This window comes from Ochotona princeps, chromosome 29 (assembly GCF_030435755.1).
Source record: "Ochotona princeps isolate mOchPri1 chromosome 29, mOchPri1.hap1, whole genome shotgun sequence".
In the NCBI taxonomy this organism is placed as follows: Eukaryota; Metazoa; Chordata; class Mammalia; order Lagomorpha; family Ochotonidae; genus Ochotona; species Ochotona princeps.
Window position 1 is genome coordinate 122,111 of NC_080860.1, and position 17,289 is coordinate 139,399.

The following is a 17,289-nucleotide window of genomic DNA, read 5'->3' on the forward strand; positions in this document are numbered from 1 at the left end:
AGGGCCAGCGAGACGGCCTAGGGCATTAAGCCACCTCATGTCCTAGCTGCTCCAATGCTAATCCAGCTCCCAGCGAGTGGCCTGGGAAAGTGGCAAGGTGGCCTAGTCCGTGGTCCTGGAGGTTCCAGGTTTCTGCTTGGTCCTGGAGGCCTGGCTCCGGGTTTCTGCTTGGTCCTGGAGGCCTGGCTCCAGGTTTCTGCTTGGTCCAGCCCTGACCTTTGCTGCCATTTGGGGAGTGAACCAGTGAATGAAATCTCTCTCTGTGCTTTCCCACCCCGTGTCTCTGTGACTTTACCGTTGAAATAAATCTAAAAGTATGTAGAGAAAGTATACCAGAACTCATGGGATAGAGCTTAAATGTGCTCAGAGGCAAATTTATACCTGTTAGTGCCAGGGTGAAGGGAATTCTCAAGTCGTGACTACTAGGAACATTTACTTATTCTGTGGATCTGGGAAGCTAACATGGGAGAAACAGATGATTTTGGTTAGTTTTACCACTCCGTGTATGTGACCCTAGGGCTTTTGTTTTTTGTTTTTGGTTTTTCTTTGCACTTATATCCCAATATCACGTTAAATCATTTTTACAACTGTACAAATATTTACATTTCCTTAGAATCTTTGGGAAAATGTGTTGTCTTTAATTGGTGGAGGGTGAGACCCTGGAGACAAGGTGCTGTCACCACAGCCTGTGCTGCTGCATGTGCTCTGTAGAGGTGCCATGAGGACTGTGGTTGTCCTATGTGAGCTGCCTAGAAGGGTTAGGGTAGGGGTAGCCTTGTTAGAATAATAGCAGTGCATTCTGCTGTGGCTTACGGTTTTGGATCCTGGGGGATATTGGTGGTCTAACCTGCTATGCCAAATTGCCAGGTCCTACCCTTCTGTTTGTATCTTATTCATGTATGTACATGTACCTATAATGATGCACTCATGTTTTGTCTCTGCCATTGCTTTAATTTGGGGCTAACTTATGAAATCTAAGATTGCACAGAGAACAAAATTAAGAATTAGGTTGAGATACTGAAGGATTACATAAGCTCCTTTTTTATTAATTTCTAATATGTATTAGTCTGACTGTCTCTGTGTGCATATTATGGCATTGTCTTTAAGAAGTTGCTTATGGGCTCAAAACAGTTTGTGCTTTATGAGTTTCTGTTCATGTTTCCTTAAGCATGTGTGGTGGAACCCTAGTTTCACATCTAACAGTGAGACAAAAGGCAAAAAGAGTTACACTGCAATATATCCCTGCTGTCCTCTCACCCTTTCTGTTTAGGTTGTGACCTTTCGTTCCCCAGCAACAAACTGGTTTCTGGAGATCACTGTAAACTTGTAGTGGATGAAAAATCTGGTCAGGTGACACTGGAAGACACCAGGTGAGCTCTTTGGGAACATCATCTCTATTACCTCATGCAGCTTCAAAAGTATCATTTCCATCGTGGGTGTATTGTGTGCCACTGCTGGGGAAAACTGAAATTTTCAGCTCATTTTCCATAACATAGTAGCTAACTTAGGCTCTCAGAGTGTTTGAGGACGTATTTTCTGGTTTCCAGTGAGGGACACTCTGATTCTTTGGTACCTCAAATCTCACATTCAAATTAAAACAAACATATTTCAGAAATAAGACCTAAAACACATGGGTTAATTTTTGTTTGTGGTAAAATGTATTCAAGTTTTGCTTCTTTCCCACTAGCCAAAAAAATCTTTAAGAATTAGTAAGTTTTTACGTAACCCAGTCAGTCCAAATAAAGTATAAAACCTTCCAGAAATCCCACTCACACATTAAAAATGCTTGTGTAAGTATATTTGTTTTACATAGATGAGATTCGATCATGCATGCTATTGTGGTATTTGCTTTTTTTTCTTTTTTTAAAGATTTATTTATTTTTATTATAAAGTCAGATATACAGAGAGGAGGAGAGACAGAGAGGAAGAACTTCTGTCCGATGATTCATTCCCCAAGTGAACCGCAATGGCTGGTGCTACGCTTATCTGAAGCCGGGAACCAGGAACCTCTTCTGGGTCTCCCACGTGGGTGCAGGGTCCCAAGGCTTTGGGTCATCCTCGACTGCTTTCCCAGGCCACAAGCAGGGAGCTAGATGGGAAGTGGAGCTTCCGGGATTAGAACCGGCGCACATATGGGATCCCGGCGCGTTCAAGATGAGGACTTTAGCCACTAGGCCACGCCGCCAGTCCCAGTACTTGCTTTTTTTTCCACTTACAGTATTTTAGAGTGGTTACCATGTCAGTACATCAAGATCCAGGTCCTCTTTTTCATTATCTTTTAAAATAATATTTATTTTAGTATTGTTTTTATTTGAAAGGCAGAGTTACAGAGAGAAGGAGTGAGAGATAGATCTTCCATTCTCTAATTCACTCCCTTCATTGTCACAAATGCCAGAGCTGGGGCTGAGCTGAAGCCAGGAGCTTTTTCCAGGTATTTCGCATATGTACAGGGCCCAAGACTTGAGCCATCCTTCTCTGCTTTCCCAGGTACATTAGCAGGGAGTTTGCTTGGAAATGGATCAGCCAGGACTCCAACCAACATCCCTTTCCACTATAGGTGGAAGCTTAACCTGTTGTGCCACGGTGCCAGCCCCTTCACTATTGTTTGATAATGTGTTTGTTGCTTTCCTTACTAGTATACATTTGTTGTTGTAACACTGCAGTGACTCTTTCTACACACTTTGCATTCATGTCTATTTTCTGGGGATGGTTTCTTGACAGTGAGTGCTCTGATTATTCTCAACCCGGCACAAGCAGTAATATATTCAGAGTGTACTTTTCTCACCAGAGGTTTGTTTTTATTGTTATGGGCATCAGGTGACATGGGATTCAACGGTCTCAGGGATAGAGGACTGTGAATACAAACACGTTTATAAGGAAGGGCTGATGCTTCTTTTCCTGCCCCGAGAAGTAGCAAGCAGTCAGTCAGCACAGTGTCGGGAGTAGGGTGGTATTTGCAGAGCTGTCCAGCTCATGTCATGGCCTGGCTTCCCCACACTACCTCTGTGACAGTGTCGGTATCCTGGAGCTGTTGGGACAAATTACCACAGACTTAATGCTTGAGACAGCACAAATTGGTGGACAAGATGCCTCATCTCAGATATGAGGGCGTCGTTGAGTCCTGGCTCCCCCACTTCTATTTCAACTTTCTGCTATTACACACCGGGAGACAGCAGGTGATGGCCACATGGGAGACTCAGATGAGGTTCCAGGCTCCTGGCTCCCAGCTGGCTCAGTTCCAGCTGTTACAGGCATTTGGGAAATGAACCAGAGGATGGATGATTCCTCTTTGTCTGCCTGTCTCTTTCCCTCTCAGTCTTGTAAATGAAATTAATTAAAGTTTTAAAGCATGCATGAATTAACTGTCTTGTAGCAGTCCAAAGTGAAGGTCTAAGCAGGGCTACTTCATCCTGGAAGCCCCAGGGGGAAAGTCAGCTTCCTGCTTTTTAAATTTCCAAAGATGCTGTGTTGCTTGACTGAGGTGGGCTGGGGGAAGGAGGGGATTCACTCAAAAGGAGTCCTATGTTTGGTGGCGCATATGCATTAAGCAAGTAGTAAGTGACAAAGCCATGCTGGGAAGTCTGGACTTTTAGCCTAATAGCAGTGAAAAGACATGGAGGAAAGGTAAGCAAAAGATTGTAATAATAATATTTTTGTTTGTTTGTTCAGCAAGACTGAGAATGGATAGTTAGGCAAAGCAGGACTCCTACTCTGTGTGAAAATTGAGACTGAGATCACACAGTGGCTGCTGCTGCTGCCCCTTTAATACATCTTCTTGCGACACAGCCATGGCTGCTCATTTACACACTGTCTTGCCTGCTCGCAGGTTGCGATGACAAAACCAAAGCTGGTCACTGTATAACCCTGTACAGAAAGAGATAGGACTTTTTGAATGTCTGATGTGTTTGTTGCATGTCCCTTGTCTTATTTCCACCTTCACCCAGCTAACTCTTGTTTCCTACCAGGTGTCCTCTCACCCCTGCTGGGGAAGTGCTTCCTGTTTGTCCCACTGACCCTTTGTGCCTAGCACTCCTCCCCTGGCCTCTCCATTCTGACTCTAACTGGATCACATGTTCTTAGTATGGGCCCCCTGTTCTCTTAGCCCAGCATTTATTCTGCTTCATCTCAGAATTCATCTTTAGGAGGGGTTGTACATTTAGGAATGGACTGGTGTAGGTTTGACTGTTGGAGAGGAGGGAGTGAACCCCAAAAAGTAGGAAATGAAAATGTGATGCTGTTGGTGAGGCTTCGGGTCCACCAAGAAGCAGGGAGAAGGAACCTGGCATTGGAACAGCGGAAATGTTAGGACACATGGTTGTTAGTAAGGAAGTAAAGGGCAAGTTTTTCTTGGGGAATTGTAAGTGTACCATTTAATACTTTGTCATTTTTTTGTATATGTTAAAAATGGTGATATTGAGTTTACTTTCCTAATGATATAGAAGATTTTTTTCTTAATTGTAAAATATTGTAGTTAGAAAAACTTGTATTTTTGTTTTCTTTACAGCACGAATGGAACAGTAATTAATAAACTGAAGATTGTGAAGAAGCAGACTTGTCCTTTACAGACTGGGGATGTCATCTACTTGGTGTACAGGAAGAATGAGCCAGAACACAGTAAGAGAGAGGAATAGTTACTGGTCTTAGACACACGCCCGGGGTGTACCATGGGAAGTCCAGCTGACCCAGGGAAGCCTGTTTCCCCTGTTCTCCCAATTGTTGATGTAGAAGGTACTGCCTGTTGGAGAGGGACCATGCTGACTTTGCAGTTGGAGTCAGGCTTCAAGAACATGGCAGTACGTCTCCAAATAGCAGCCACAGAATGATACATGGAATGGCTTAGGGTCAGGAGCGATACACAAAATGGGTTAGGGTCAGGAGTGATGATGCGTGGGATGGGTTAGGGTCAGGAGCAATGCATGGGATGGGTTAGGGTCAGGAGTGATGTGTGGGATGGGTTAGGGTCAGGAGTGATGTGTGGGATGGGTTAGGGTCAGGAGCGATGTGTGGGACGGGTTAGGGTCAGGAGTGATGATGCATGGGACAGGTTAGGGTCAGGAGTGATGATGCGTGGGATGGGTTAGGGTCAGGAGCAATGCATGGGATGGGTTAGGGTCAGGAGTGATGTGTGGGATGGGTTAGGGTCAGGAGCGATGTGTGGGACGGGTTAGGGTCAGGAGTGATGATGTGTGGGATGGGTTAGGGTCAGGAGTGATGTGTGGGATGGGTTAGGGTCAGGAGCGATGCGTGGGACGGGTTAGGGTCAGGAGTCATGATGCATGGGACAGGTTAGGGTCAGGAGTGATGATGCGTGGGACGGGTTAGGGTCAGAGTTTTGACACAATGGTTCTACCTTTGCAGAATTTCCCAGAGATCGCAAAGGTTCGGTTAGGTTTGATTGGGTTCCTGGAGAACCTTCCCAACTCTGGATTCTGTGCTTATGGAGAGATAATGTAGAGCAGGGAGTCTTTTTAAGGGTACCCATAAATAGTTAAATGCTGTTGTTGGAGGTGAGGAAGAGGAGGAAGGGAGATACAATCTCTTAGGTCATCTGCAAGATAACCAAAACCAGCCCTCTCCCACACAGAAGGATCTGTGTCTGTTCCTTTCAGTAGTTTGAACGGACCCTACACCTCTGTCTACCTCCAAGTGCAGACATTTTCCCTACTGGTCTCTCTCTCTTTTTTTTTTTTTTTGTAAAGTTGATAAAGCTATTTTGAATCCCTTGTTTTGGGAATTCTTTAATCAGTAAATGTTAATACTAGCTGCTAATCCCAGATAATCAACAGAGACAAGTGGACTGTGAAATGCCTGGAGGGAACAAGAGAAAAGTGAGTTCTCTGTACCTGGCCACCACTGCTTCTCTCATTTGATGAATCTCCTTTTAGATGTGGCATACCTGTATGAATCTTTAAGAGAAAAGCAAAGCCTGACACAGGAATCCTTTGGTAAGTTTGATTAAGGCAAGGGTACAGATGCATATGCAAGAACCTTTCTCTGAAGAGTGGTGCCCACCTGAGCCCTGAATGTGTGCTCCCTGTGCTCCTTTTGTGGTTACAGAAGCGAACAAAGAGAATGTGTTCCACACGACCAAAGATACCTCAGGTACAGTGCGAGGTGACGATGCCCAAGCCCTGCCATCGTCACCGCTAACTCAGGCATGCTTTGAGGAACCACAGCCATCAACGTCGACGTCGGACCTCTTCGCTATGGCCTCTACCTCTCCCACAGAGCCTACTTCTGCAGGGCAAGAGAATTCCTCCAGTTCTGGTGAGCTCATAGTGTAGCTGCATAGTTTCTAGTTCACTGCTGCTTATCTGTGTTGGTGCAGTAGAGTAGTGAAATTTCTGTTTTAGTAAATGCTGATCTGTTTAGGAGAAGTGCTGCAGGTCACGTGCTGTAGTGTTGCACTGTATACATCTCACAATTTTATCAAGAAAAACTGTGTATACAAGAAAAGTCACCCAACTGAAGAGTTCATTTTGATTGTTATAGCGCTTCTGTGGGGCTGTACAGGAATTACCACTACTTCTGGAACATTTTTGTTCCCTGAAAGGAAATCCATACTCAATAGCAGTCATTCACGTCTCCTTCCCTCCATCCCTGGACACTCGTCTGCTTTCTCTCTGTCATGGACTTTTCATATACATAGAATCTTATTTGTATGGTTTTCGGAACTGGCTTCTTTTACTGAACGTAATGTTTTCTTTTTTAAGATTTAATCTATTTTTTTAATTCGGAAGTCAGGTATACAGAGAGGAGGAGAGACAGAGAAGAATATCTTCTGTTCAGTGATTCACTCCCCCAGTGGCTGCAACAGCTGGTGCTGCGCCCACCCGAAACCAGGAGCCCGGAGCCTCTTCTGGGTCTCCCATGTGGGTACAGGGTCCCAAGGCTTTGGGCTGTCCTCGACTGCTTTTCCAGGGCACAGGCAGGGAGCTGGATGGGAAGCAGAGCTTCTGCGACACAAACTGGCACCCATATGGGATTCTGGAATGTCCAAGATGAGGATTTTAGCCACTAGGTTACGGCGCTGGGCCTCTAAGTATAATGTTTTCAAAGGTCATCCAGAACAATATATGATTTAAAGCCAGTTTTATGTATTCCTTTCCTTACCACCTTATCCTTTTCCTTAGATCACTGGAAAAATTCAGACCATCTTGGTACACTGTGATGCATTTCCTCATAGGTGTTGGGTAGAATGTCTATACATATATATTCCTAAGGTTGGATTACATTATATATACTAGTTTTTTAAAAATTTGCTTCCTTAGCTATTATTTTTGTCTCATATTTATTTACTAATTATTATTATCTTTTAAAATTCTCAGGTTGGAAAGAATGAGGTTTTTACAGTGCTCATAAAAATGGTCTTTCTTCCTGTTTATTAAGCTCACTGATGCTGTCGATTAAGTTTTATACTTTTCTTCACTGCAATTTAGAGACGAGCCTTATTTATTTCTAGAATGGTTGGCTTCCTGTCTCACACTGAATAGTAGTCTGTAGATTTATTTATTTATTTATTTTTATTGGAAAGCCAGATTTACAGAGAAATCCACAGACAAAGAGACAGATCTTCTTCCATCCATTGGTTCACTCCACAAAGGGCCACAGTGTCTGCAGCTGAGCTGATCTGAGGCCAGGAACCAGAAATTTCTTCCAGGTCTCCCTGCAGGTGCAGGGTCTCAAGACCTTGGGCCAGCCTCCACTACTTTCCCGGGCAACAAGCAGGGAGCTGGAAGGGAAGTGAAGCAACACCCGTATTGGATTCCAGCACATGCAAGGCCAGGACTTAGCCACTAGGCTACCACTCAGGGCCCAGTTTGCAGATGTCCAATTCGAGGGAGGACCTCCTCAGATCCTCATTAGGACTTTCCACTGTGTTCCTCTCTACCATTTTGTCTTGAGCCTTCCAGCCGGGTGGGAAAGCTTTAGATATCACAAGCACACTGTGTGGTGAGAGCCAGAACCAGGAAAAGGGCTGTGACTCCAAGTGACCCTGTCACATGGTCAGCACAGTAGAAGTCAGCTCCCTTGCCTTGTTGATCAGCTGCTTCTCTGCCACTCCTCCTATGTCTAGAATGGGCTTTGAGAATAGAAGCAGCAGGCACGGGCCCTGCCTACCTTCTCAGAATTAGTCTTTCCAATGCTACCTGAACCAGTTTCCATTTTTGTTCCTAATACTCTTCTGAAACACTGCACCGACCTTATGTGTTTTCTTCCTTGAGGCTGTATTGTATCTGTCCTCTGGAGAATCCTTGACTGCTTGGCAGTACAGTGTTCACACAGCGCAGCCATCTGAAGAGTATATCTCAGATGTGTCAGTGTGGCTTCCAAGGGCCCATGAAAGGGATTCTCGTATGCCCTTGGGTTTCTGCAAAGGCCCATTCATGTGAGCTCTGAGCAGCCTTTACCCACCATTCCTAGTGATAAGATGAGCCAGTTGGACCAGACCAGAACAGTGACAACAAGGGTTTGTACCAAATCATGATGAACTGCTTTTAGGCCCTTTGAGTTCACCTCTGTTTTAGCATCACTGCAGATTCACAAGGGAAAGAAAATGCTAATATTTGCCACAATGAAAATGTGGTATACTAAAGTTTAGCAATTCCTTGGGTGGTTGAAGTTGTACAGTTCTCTAGGCCTCTGTGCCCAACATGGCGTTGCCCAGGTTCCTTAAAACAGACGTGGGAACAGCTGGGTTGTTACTGACTGTAGATAGCAGTTCCAACACCTGGCACATTGCTCATGTGTGATAACCCCAAAGTAGAGGTTCTGAGTATGCAATGTGTCCTGACAGCATTTCAGGCACAGCAAACAAATAAGGTGGAAGTTACAAGGGATGAGTACAAGTATCTGAGTCATCTGCCATGTCTGCTTCATGGATGTGGTCTGAAGCTCGTTAGAAAGAAGCACAGACAGCTCTGACTATAAAGAAAGCCTTCCTGACCAGTAAAACTGTGTTCTGATTCATCCCATTCATATGTGCAGTATGCTGTGTATTCTGAGTGAAAACGTTTTACTAATTTTCTGATAATGTTCTAATGTCTTAGAAGAGTAATGCATTCATAAATTATTTCTTTAAATATTTATTTGTTTTTATTGAAAAGGCAGATTTACAGAGAGAAGGAGAGACAGATCTTCAATCTGCTGATTCAGTCTCCTAGTGGGTACAATGGCCAGAGCTAAGCCAATCCGAAACCAGGAGCCAGGAGCTTCTTCCAGGTCTCCCATGTGGGTACAGGGTCCCAAGGCCTTGGGCTGTCCTCGACTGCTTTCCAGGCCACAAGCAGGGAGCTGAACGGAAAATGGAGCAGCCGGGACACAAATCGGCACCCGTTTGGGATCCTGGCGCTTATAGAGGGAGAATTAGCCAACTGAGCCATTGTGCCAGGTCCATAAATTATGTGTTTTATAAGATAGCAATCTTATGTGTTGCTAAGTGTAAATATACTCACAAAATAATTTATTGTTAATGCTGACTGAGCACTTGTAAACATCAAGTAGTGTCCCAGTTGTGAGTTGATGTCAGCATCACGGGGTCTGTTAGATGAGGTGAGAAGCCTGGCTGGACATAGGGACTGTGGTGCAAACAAGTGCCAGGACCAAAGCCAACCCAGAGATCTCTTTCTTTTCATGAAACACAAGGTAACTTGTTCCTAGTATCATTCTTTTTTCTACTAGACACCATTTTCTTTTTTTTTTTTTTTAAGTAATAACACTCATATGCATATTATAATTGAGATATATATTTTACTGTAATGATATAAAGTAGGTCTTAAGATCAGGGCTATTGGAAAGTACCTGTCTTTCGGCTGAGGTCAGGGCAATTGTTCTTGTGTTTCTTGCTGACAGAAAACAGATCTTTATCTACAATGCCCTGCCCTTGCTTCTTCCTTGATCCCACTTTTTGGGCACTGGTTCTTTTTTTTTTTTTTTTTTTAATATATATTTTATTATATCATTTATGTATCTGAGGTGAAGGGGGATATTGAGGGAGAATCCCCACCCAGTCTCCCACCCGCCCAAGGTCCCAGATGTGGGGCATGCTGAGATACTTGCTCAAGTGGTCTTAATAGTCCTCCAGTTATGGATCGCTGCCAGTCATATCCCTCCCAGCTCGATTAGGTCATTGAAGAAGCCACTGATTGTCACAGTCCATCATGGAGTCTTCATTTGCCCAGTATTTCGCTGCCCAACGTTTAGCTCAGGTAGTTGATTGACCTGTTCCGTCCTCCGTCCTCTCCTAGCCAGGGCTGAGTCCAGCAGTTCGATTGGGGAGATCACCAAAGAGACTTAGAGGTATTCAGATTCCCGCATGTTCCAGCTAGCACCGGTTCCAGCACAGTCCATCGCCACAATCAGTTGGTGGTTGCAATCGCTGGGCTGGCTCCGTTCTCAGTCCCGACTTGCATTGGAACCAAGGGTGTTGCAGTCCAGCCTGGTTCTGCCCAGCATGCACTCGACTCTTTCATCAACCAGTGGGGTCTGCAGCCCATGGGCACTGGTTCTTACCTGCTCCTGCCAGGAGCCTCTGCAGCCCTCCAGTGAAGTGTCAAATTATGTCATACTGTGTGTTATGTGGATCTGCCTTGTGTTATACTCTGTGTTCTGTAGCCGACGCCAGTCACAGTTGAGTGTGTGTGTGTTGTTTGTGTGTGTGTGTGTTCTTTGCCTGGGAATGTGCTCCTTGCCTCTCTCTCCTCCAGTGCAGCAATAACGTTAATGCATTTCAGTTGTGTGAGCTGAGTGGTCAATGTTTCTAGTAGCCATGTGTTACTCTTCACTTAGGACATCGTAAGTTTCAGTTTAAACCAGGGACACTTCACCTGACATGCTTTCCTTCTGACATGACTGAGTGACAGCCTGTCTTCTTGTCCCTCTCCAGGGGCCGGGAGTACAGGCATCTCCCTGAAAGGATGTGGTCTATTTGCGGCAAATGATGAAGTCTCCTCCAGCTTGGCCTCAGTCTTCCCAGACGGAGAAGGAACAGCCTTTGGTGTGCTGGAACCCCAGGATCGCGAGGAGTTTGAGCCCATTAAAAAGAAAAAGAAAGGAGGTTAGGATCCTGCCATCGGTGTGCATGCTCTCAGGAGAGAGGAGCACCCACAAACCTGACTGACCATACTCTGTGCTGTGGTGGCTGGTGCCCTTAATAAGGGCCTCATTTCCTGCAGAAGAAGTGGTGATAGCTGGGATATCTGAGCATTTCCTTTTTTTTTTTTTTTTTTTTCATTTTCAAAGATTCATTTGTTTTTATTGGAAAGGCCGACATACAGAGAGGAGAAAAGACAGAAAGGAAGATTTTCTGTCCGATGTTCACTCCCCGATTGGCCACAACAGCTGCACCTGAGCCAATCCGATGCCAGGAGCCAGGAACTTCTTCTGGGTCTCCCACACATGCACATAGTCCCAAGGCTTTGGGCTGCCCTCAACTGCCCTCTTAGGCCACAAGCAGGGAGCTGGATGGGAAGCAGGACCGCTGGGATTAGAACCAGCGCCCATATGGGAACCTGGCACATTCAAGGCTAGGACTTTAACCACTATGCTATCGGGCCTGAGCATTTCCTTTTTAAATGATTCTCATGGATAATTTCACGGTATTTTTATTTGCTTATTTGTTTACTTCAGAGGCAGGAACAAGATGGAAAAGCGGAGTGCTGTCCCATTGCTTCACTCCCTAGAAGCCCACAGTAACTCTAGCCTGGGGGCCTTAGCTGGGGCCAGAAACTCAGTCCAGGTCATCAGTAGAGATGGCTCGCATCCGAGCTGTCAAGCTGCCTCCCAGGGTCTGCACTGACTGGAAGCAGGAGTGAGGAATGGAACTTGTGCTTGAACCCGAGCATTCCAGGATAGCGCATGGGTCTCTGCCAGCACCCTCCCAACGCTAGACCACCCCTCTGCTCCCTCAACATTCTCTGAATGTTTGTGTAGCTAAATCCTCTGCTTACAAACACCAGGATCACATATATGCACTGGTTTGTGTCCTGGCTGCTTCACTTACCTTCCAGCTCCCTGCTTATGGCCTGAGAAAGCAGTTGAGGACGGCTGAATGTCTTGGGACCCTGCACCCATGTAGAATATACCAGGAGGAAGCTCCTGACTCTGGCTTTGGATTACCTCAGCTCCAGTCGTTGAAATCATTCGGAGAGTGAACCAGTGGAGCAGAGATGTGTCTCTCCTTTTCTCCATAAATCTGGTCGGCCTTTCCAGTGTAAATCAATAAATATAAAAGAAAGAAAGAAAAAAAACCTGTTGACTACCAAGTTAATGTTGTTAGTTTGGGAAACTAAACTCCCAGTCTTAGAGCTGATATCAATTAAAATACCTTGCTCTCTGATAGTAGCTTTTAAAAATGTTACTGTTAAGGAAAAATAAGTTTTATATATTTATCTGACAGTTACCAGAAACAGAGATCTTCATCTGCTTGCTCACTCCTCAGAGGGCTACAATGGCCAGGAGCCAGGTGTTTGGGTGCATGGGCCAAGGACTTGGACCATCCTCTGCTACTTTCTCAGGTGTGTCAGCAGGAAGCTGAATTTAAAGTGAAGCAGCCAGGACGCATAGATGTCCTTTTATGTGTCGTGTCTCAGGTGGTGGCTTAGCTCACTATGCCACAACACTGCTCTCCTCCCACACCTGTTTTTAAAAAGAAAATGATTTATTACTTATTTATTTGAAAGAGTTAGAGAGAGAGTATGTGCACTTCCATCCTCTTCTTCACTTCCTAAAGGCCACACCAGCCAGGACTGGGCCAGACCAGAGCTAGGAGCCTGGAAATCCATCTGTATCTCCCAAGGGAGTGCAAAAGCCCAAATGCTGGGACCACCTTCCACTACTTTCCCAGGCACACCATCCAGAAGCTAAAACACTTTGAAGAGTACAAAGAGGAGCATGTGGGACTCGAACTGGCACACAAGTGGAATAGATGCTGGGCTTGCAGCTTAATCTGCGCCACAGTGTTGGTGAAGTATTACCTTTAAACAGATTTTTGATCATTTTAATTTCATTTAAAGAAAAGGGAAGACAAAGATCTTTGCTTTGCTGGTTTCACTTCTTGAAAGCCTACAGCAGCTAGGGTGGGACCACAATGAAACCTACACACACTAAAATTCAGTCTGGGTCTCTCATGAGGGTAACAAAGACCCAAGTGCCTGGCGGTCATTTGCTGCCTCCCCTGCTACCTCCCAGAGTGCCAATTAGGGTGAGGTTCAGTTGGAAGTAGATTTGCTAACACTTGAGCCAGGCATTCTGATAATGACTGTGATTACACCTTAACCACTATGCCAGATGCCCACCCCAAAATATGTTGTTGTTTAAGTGACCATCTGAACTTCACCTTGAAGATGATTTAGCGACAGATGTGCTCTTTAATAGCTTAAGTATAACAGATCATGAGATGTATCTCTCCATTCCATGTGGGATGATAGCTGCATGTGCAATTGCTGTGGTGGGAAATAGCCATGTGCAGGCTCAAAGCGTGGCCAGCACAGCAGTGGTGCTTTAAGAAGCCCCCAGCAAAGAACACTCGGGAAGAAAGTGGAGTCAGAATCAGTTACCTGGAATAAGCCAATGTGAAACATGAGACAGTTTTTAAGGACCAGCTCTGTGAAATAATAAACCAGGGCTCCACCTGTGGCACTAGCATGTGTGCGTAGTTAACACCTTGGCTGCTCCACTTTGGATCCAGGTCCCTTCTAATGCACCAGGGAAGGCAGCAGAGGCTGGCCCAAGTGCTTGGGCCACCCATGTGGGAGACCTGCAGCCATGTGGGAGACCTGGAAGAAGCTCGTTATTCCTGACTTCAGGTTAACTAACCGTGGCTGTTGTGGCCATTTGGAGGGTGAAGCAGTGGATAGAAGATTCTCTCTTTGTAATTCTACTTTTCAAATAAAAATAAATCTATATAAAAAAAGGCAGAGGCAGTTTTAATGTCAACAAAAATTTAAAAATAATTTAAGAAAACTCAATTTTAGTATACTGGCTAGCTCAGCAAAAAATAGCATGTAATCATTCTTTTATAAATACAATATAATGAGCCAAGAGTTGTGTTTAATATTGGGAAAGGGTTCTTGGATCAGAATCCTTCTGTACCATCACAAATATTAAAAGATGATATCTAAAGTTGATTTAAACATGTTACTGTAGTTCAGAAACATGGAGGCAGATACCAGGGAGTGGGGGAAATAAAGCTAAAAAACTCACAATGCAGTTTACTCAGAAGAGTTTGAGGAGAGACTGGCCAGAAGATGATGGGTGGCTGCCTTTTTTTTTTCATCTAAATATTTGCTTTTTAAATGGTGTGTAAATATTCCTTTAGTTGAAAACAAAATTTGAGGGACACGCTTTGTGATGCAGAAGGGCACCTGCCTCCCACGTGAAGTGCCCAGCATTGAGTTTCGCTTCAACTTCCCAGCTAGCTTCCTGCCAAGCACCCAAGAGGTGATGGTCCTGCCACACTCATAGGAGATCCAACGGAGTCCCTGGTTCCTGGTTTTTGCAGGCATATGGGGAGTGAGCCAGTGAATCAAAGATTACTTTCTCTGATGCTCTGTGTCATTCTGCTTTCCAAAGAAACAAATAAGTGTTTAAAATTAATTAAAATTGATCCATGATGACCAACATGTGAGCATTGCACAGAAGACTCTATCAGAAAAAATACATGTGAATTTTCTGGTAACATCTTAGAGTTCGTGCCACCTTTTACTTTCTTTTGTGTGTGTGAGATTCTTGCTAGTACCAAGAGCCATTTAGATACTGATAACATCACTCATGGGCCATACAAAGTTGTTGGTTTAAAAATTTGCCTGCTATAAAGAATTAATTCTTTATTATTATTATTATTATTTTACATAATGACCATTTATTAACAGAAAATATTGTGGGGAGTCCTGCTCACAGGCGGCGACCACGGCAACCCCCCCTTCCTGTGGGTGCTGTCGAAGAGGATGGGGGTGACATCCTCAATTCACCCAATTTTCATCCCTGAGTGGGCAAGGGCTCTGAGAGCTGACTGGGCTCCAGGTCCAGGAGTTTTGGTCCTGTTTACTCCTGTGGCCCACAGTTTGATATGTAGGGCAGTGATGCCCAGCTCTTTGCACCTCTGGGCCACATGCTGGGCAGCCAACATGGCAGCATATGGCGAGGGTTCATCTCAATCAGCCTTCACCTTCATTCCACCAGTCACGCAGCAGATGGTTTCCTTGCCAGAAAGATCTGTGACGTGGACAAAGGTGTCATTGAAGGACGCAAAGATGTGGCAGACCCCAAAGACATTCTCGCCTTCGGCCACCTGAGGCCCAAGGCTGATGACCTGCTCCTTCTTCTTCTCCTTCCCCTTGCGAGGTGCCATTTCTGCATGTCTTCTCTCGACTCTGCCACCGGAAAGGAGAATTAATTCTGAGTACCACTTGCAGTTGCCTTGGCGGGGCACAGACCAAGTGATTTCTTCATACTTACACATCCCACAGGCTGGGCTTTCCCCACCCCTGCTTTAAACAAAAATTGATGCCATATACAAATACTGTTTGATGGCTGCTTAGCTATATGTCCTGAATGTTTTTTAAGGATTTATTTTTGTTTGAAAACAGATTTTACAGAAAGAGGTCCTCCATCTGCCAGTTCACTGCTAAGTGAGTGTAATGGCTTTCCCAGGCCATAAGCACAGAGCCAGATTGGAAGTGGAGTGGCTTGGATTCATACTGGTGCCCATATGGGATGCCAGCACCACAGGACAGAGGATTAGCAGTACCACAGCTTTGGCCCCAAGAATGTTGTTTTAAAAACAAAACTTAGGCCCAGCAAAATGGCCTAGTGGCTAAAGTCCTTGCCTTGCATGCCCAGGATATGCACGCCGGTTCTAATCCTGGCTGCTCCACTTCCCATCCAGCACCTTGCCCATGGCCTGGGAAAGTAGTTGAGGGCAGCCCAAAGCCTTGAGACCCTACACCCAGATGGGAGACCCAGAAGAAGCTCCTGGCTTTGGATTGGTTCAACTCCAGCTGCTGTGGCCCTTTGGGGAGTGAACCAGCAGGAGGAAGATCTTTCTGTTTCTCCTTCTCTGTATATCACCTTTCCAATAAAAACAATAAATCTTATAAAAGTAAAAACAAAACTTACAAGTGCTGAAATATCAGATCTATTCTGGGTCTTTTGAACAGGACTGTAAATAGCTGCACCTGGACCAGGCTTCTGAGGACTGTGTCCACAGGTTAGAATTGTCGTCAGGCAGATTCTCCCTTTATTTCCTCCTTGGCTATGGCAGTCAGAACCTGTCTCTTTCTCTTACAGATGAGGAGCTTGACCTGAAGCTGCAGTTGCTGGCCACAGACCAGCACAAAAGCACTCCAAGCACCTGTGAGGATGTCAGAGTCACAGCCATGAAGCCGGACAAGATGGAGGAAACACTCACATGCATCATCTGCCAGGACCTGCTGCATGACTGTGTGAGGTATGTCTCCAGGGGCAGCCCGGATGACACGCACCCTTGTTGAGTGCAGAGAGAAGGACTGCAGTGAAACGGGCCTCTGTTCTGAGGCTATGCTGTTCACTTACCTGCATGACCGGCGAGGAGACAGCCTAGAGCCCAGACACGAGGATGTAAAGCTAACTAGATTTTGGCGGCATCAATTTTGACTGACATGGGGGGACCCAATTCCTGACTTGCAGAAGACAGGTGTACTATACTGAAGCTTAAGCATTTCCTAGTGAAAGAAATATAATATTTACCATAGCAGGAATACCCCACAAGTAAATTAGGAAGAACCTTACCCTGGCTTTTCTCTGAGAACTGAAGGATTGGAGCTAATTCAACTTTCATCTAAAAATGTTCAATTACCCCTCTTGCTTCTATTCTGAAGTGTTATTCCACTCTCCTCTATGCCTCCAGAAAACACAGTAAGCCATGGTACCAGCCAAGGTGGAATAGGGTGTTTTTTGGGTGAGTTATCGGGAGTCTACTCTTGCTCTTTGCCAGGCACTCAGGTTGCCCCTTTGCTTAGGTGGGCCTGGAGTGGGCCTTGACTCAAGGGTCACTAGCAAATCTGTAGATGCTTCTGAGCTTCCTTGGAGAACTTTTCCCTGAGACGTGTCCTCCATGTACCTCAGTTTGCAGCCCTGCATGCACACGTTCTGCGCAGCCTGCTACTCCGGCTGGATGGAGCGCTCATCCCTATGTCCCACTTGCCGTTGTCCGGTGGAGAGGATCTGTAAAAACCACATCCTGAACAACCTTGTGGAGGCATACCTTATCCAGCACCCAGGCAAGCGGGGTTTGAGGCACTGGGAGAGTGA

General features: G+C 45.3%; 1 protein-coding gene and 1 pseudogene across 4 annotated transcripts in view; one reads left to right on the forward strand and one right to left on the reverse strand.

Annotated features, from left to right (window-relative positions):
- The window catches only part of CHFR (checkpoint with forkhead and ring finger domains), a 32,524-nt gene that overhangs the window by 1,259 nt on the left and 13,976 nt on the right, over positions 1-17,289 (forward strand). For all 4 annotated transcript variants that reach the window (XM_004595362.2, XM_058656993.1, XM_004595363.2 and 1 more), the window contains exons 3-9: positions 1,271-1,370; positions 4,505-4,614; positions 5,886-5,945; positions 6,058-6,267; positions 10,886-11,056; positions 16,288-16,447; positions 17,104-17,258. In XM_004595362.2, the coding sequence (XP_004595419.2) occupies positions 1,271-1,370; positions 4,505-4,614; positions 5,886-5,945; positions 6,058-6,267; positions 10,886-11,056; positions 16,288-16,447; positions 17,104-17,258 (966 nt within the window). The remainder of the gene's footprint in view (positions 1-1,270; positions 1,371-4,504; positions 4,615-5,885; positions 5,946-6,057; positions 6,268-10,885; positions 11,057-16,287; positions 16,448-17,103; positions 17,259-17,289) is intronic.
- On the reverse strand, positions 14,864-15,379 carry LOC105942359 (small ribosomal subunit protein uS11-like; annotated as a pseudogene).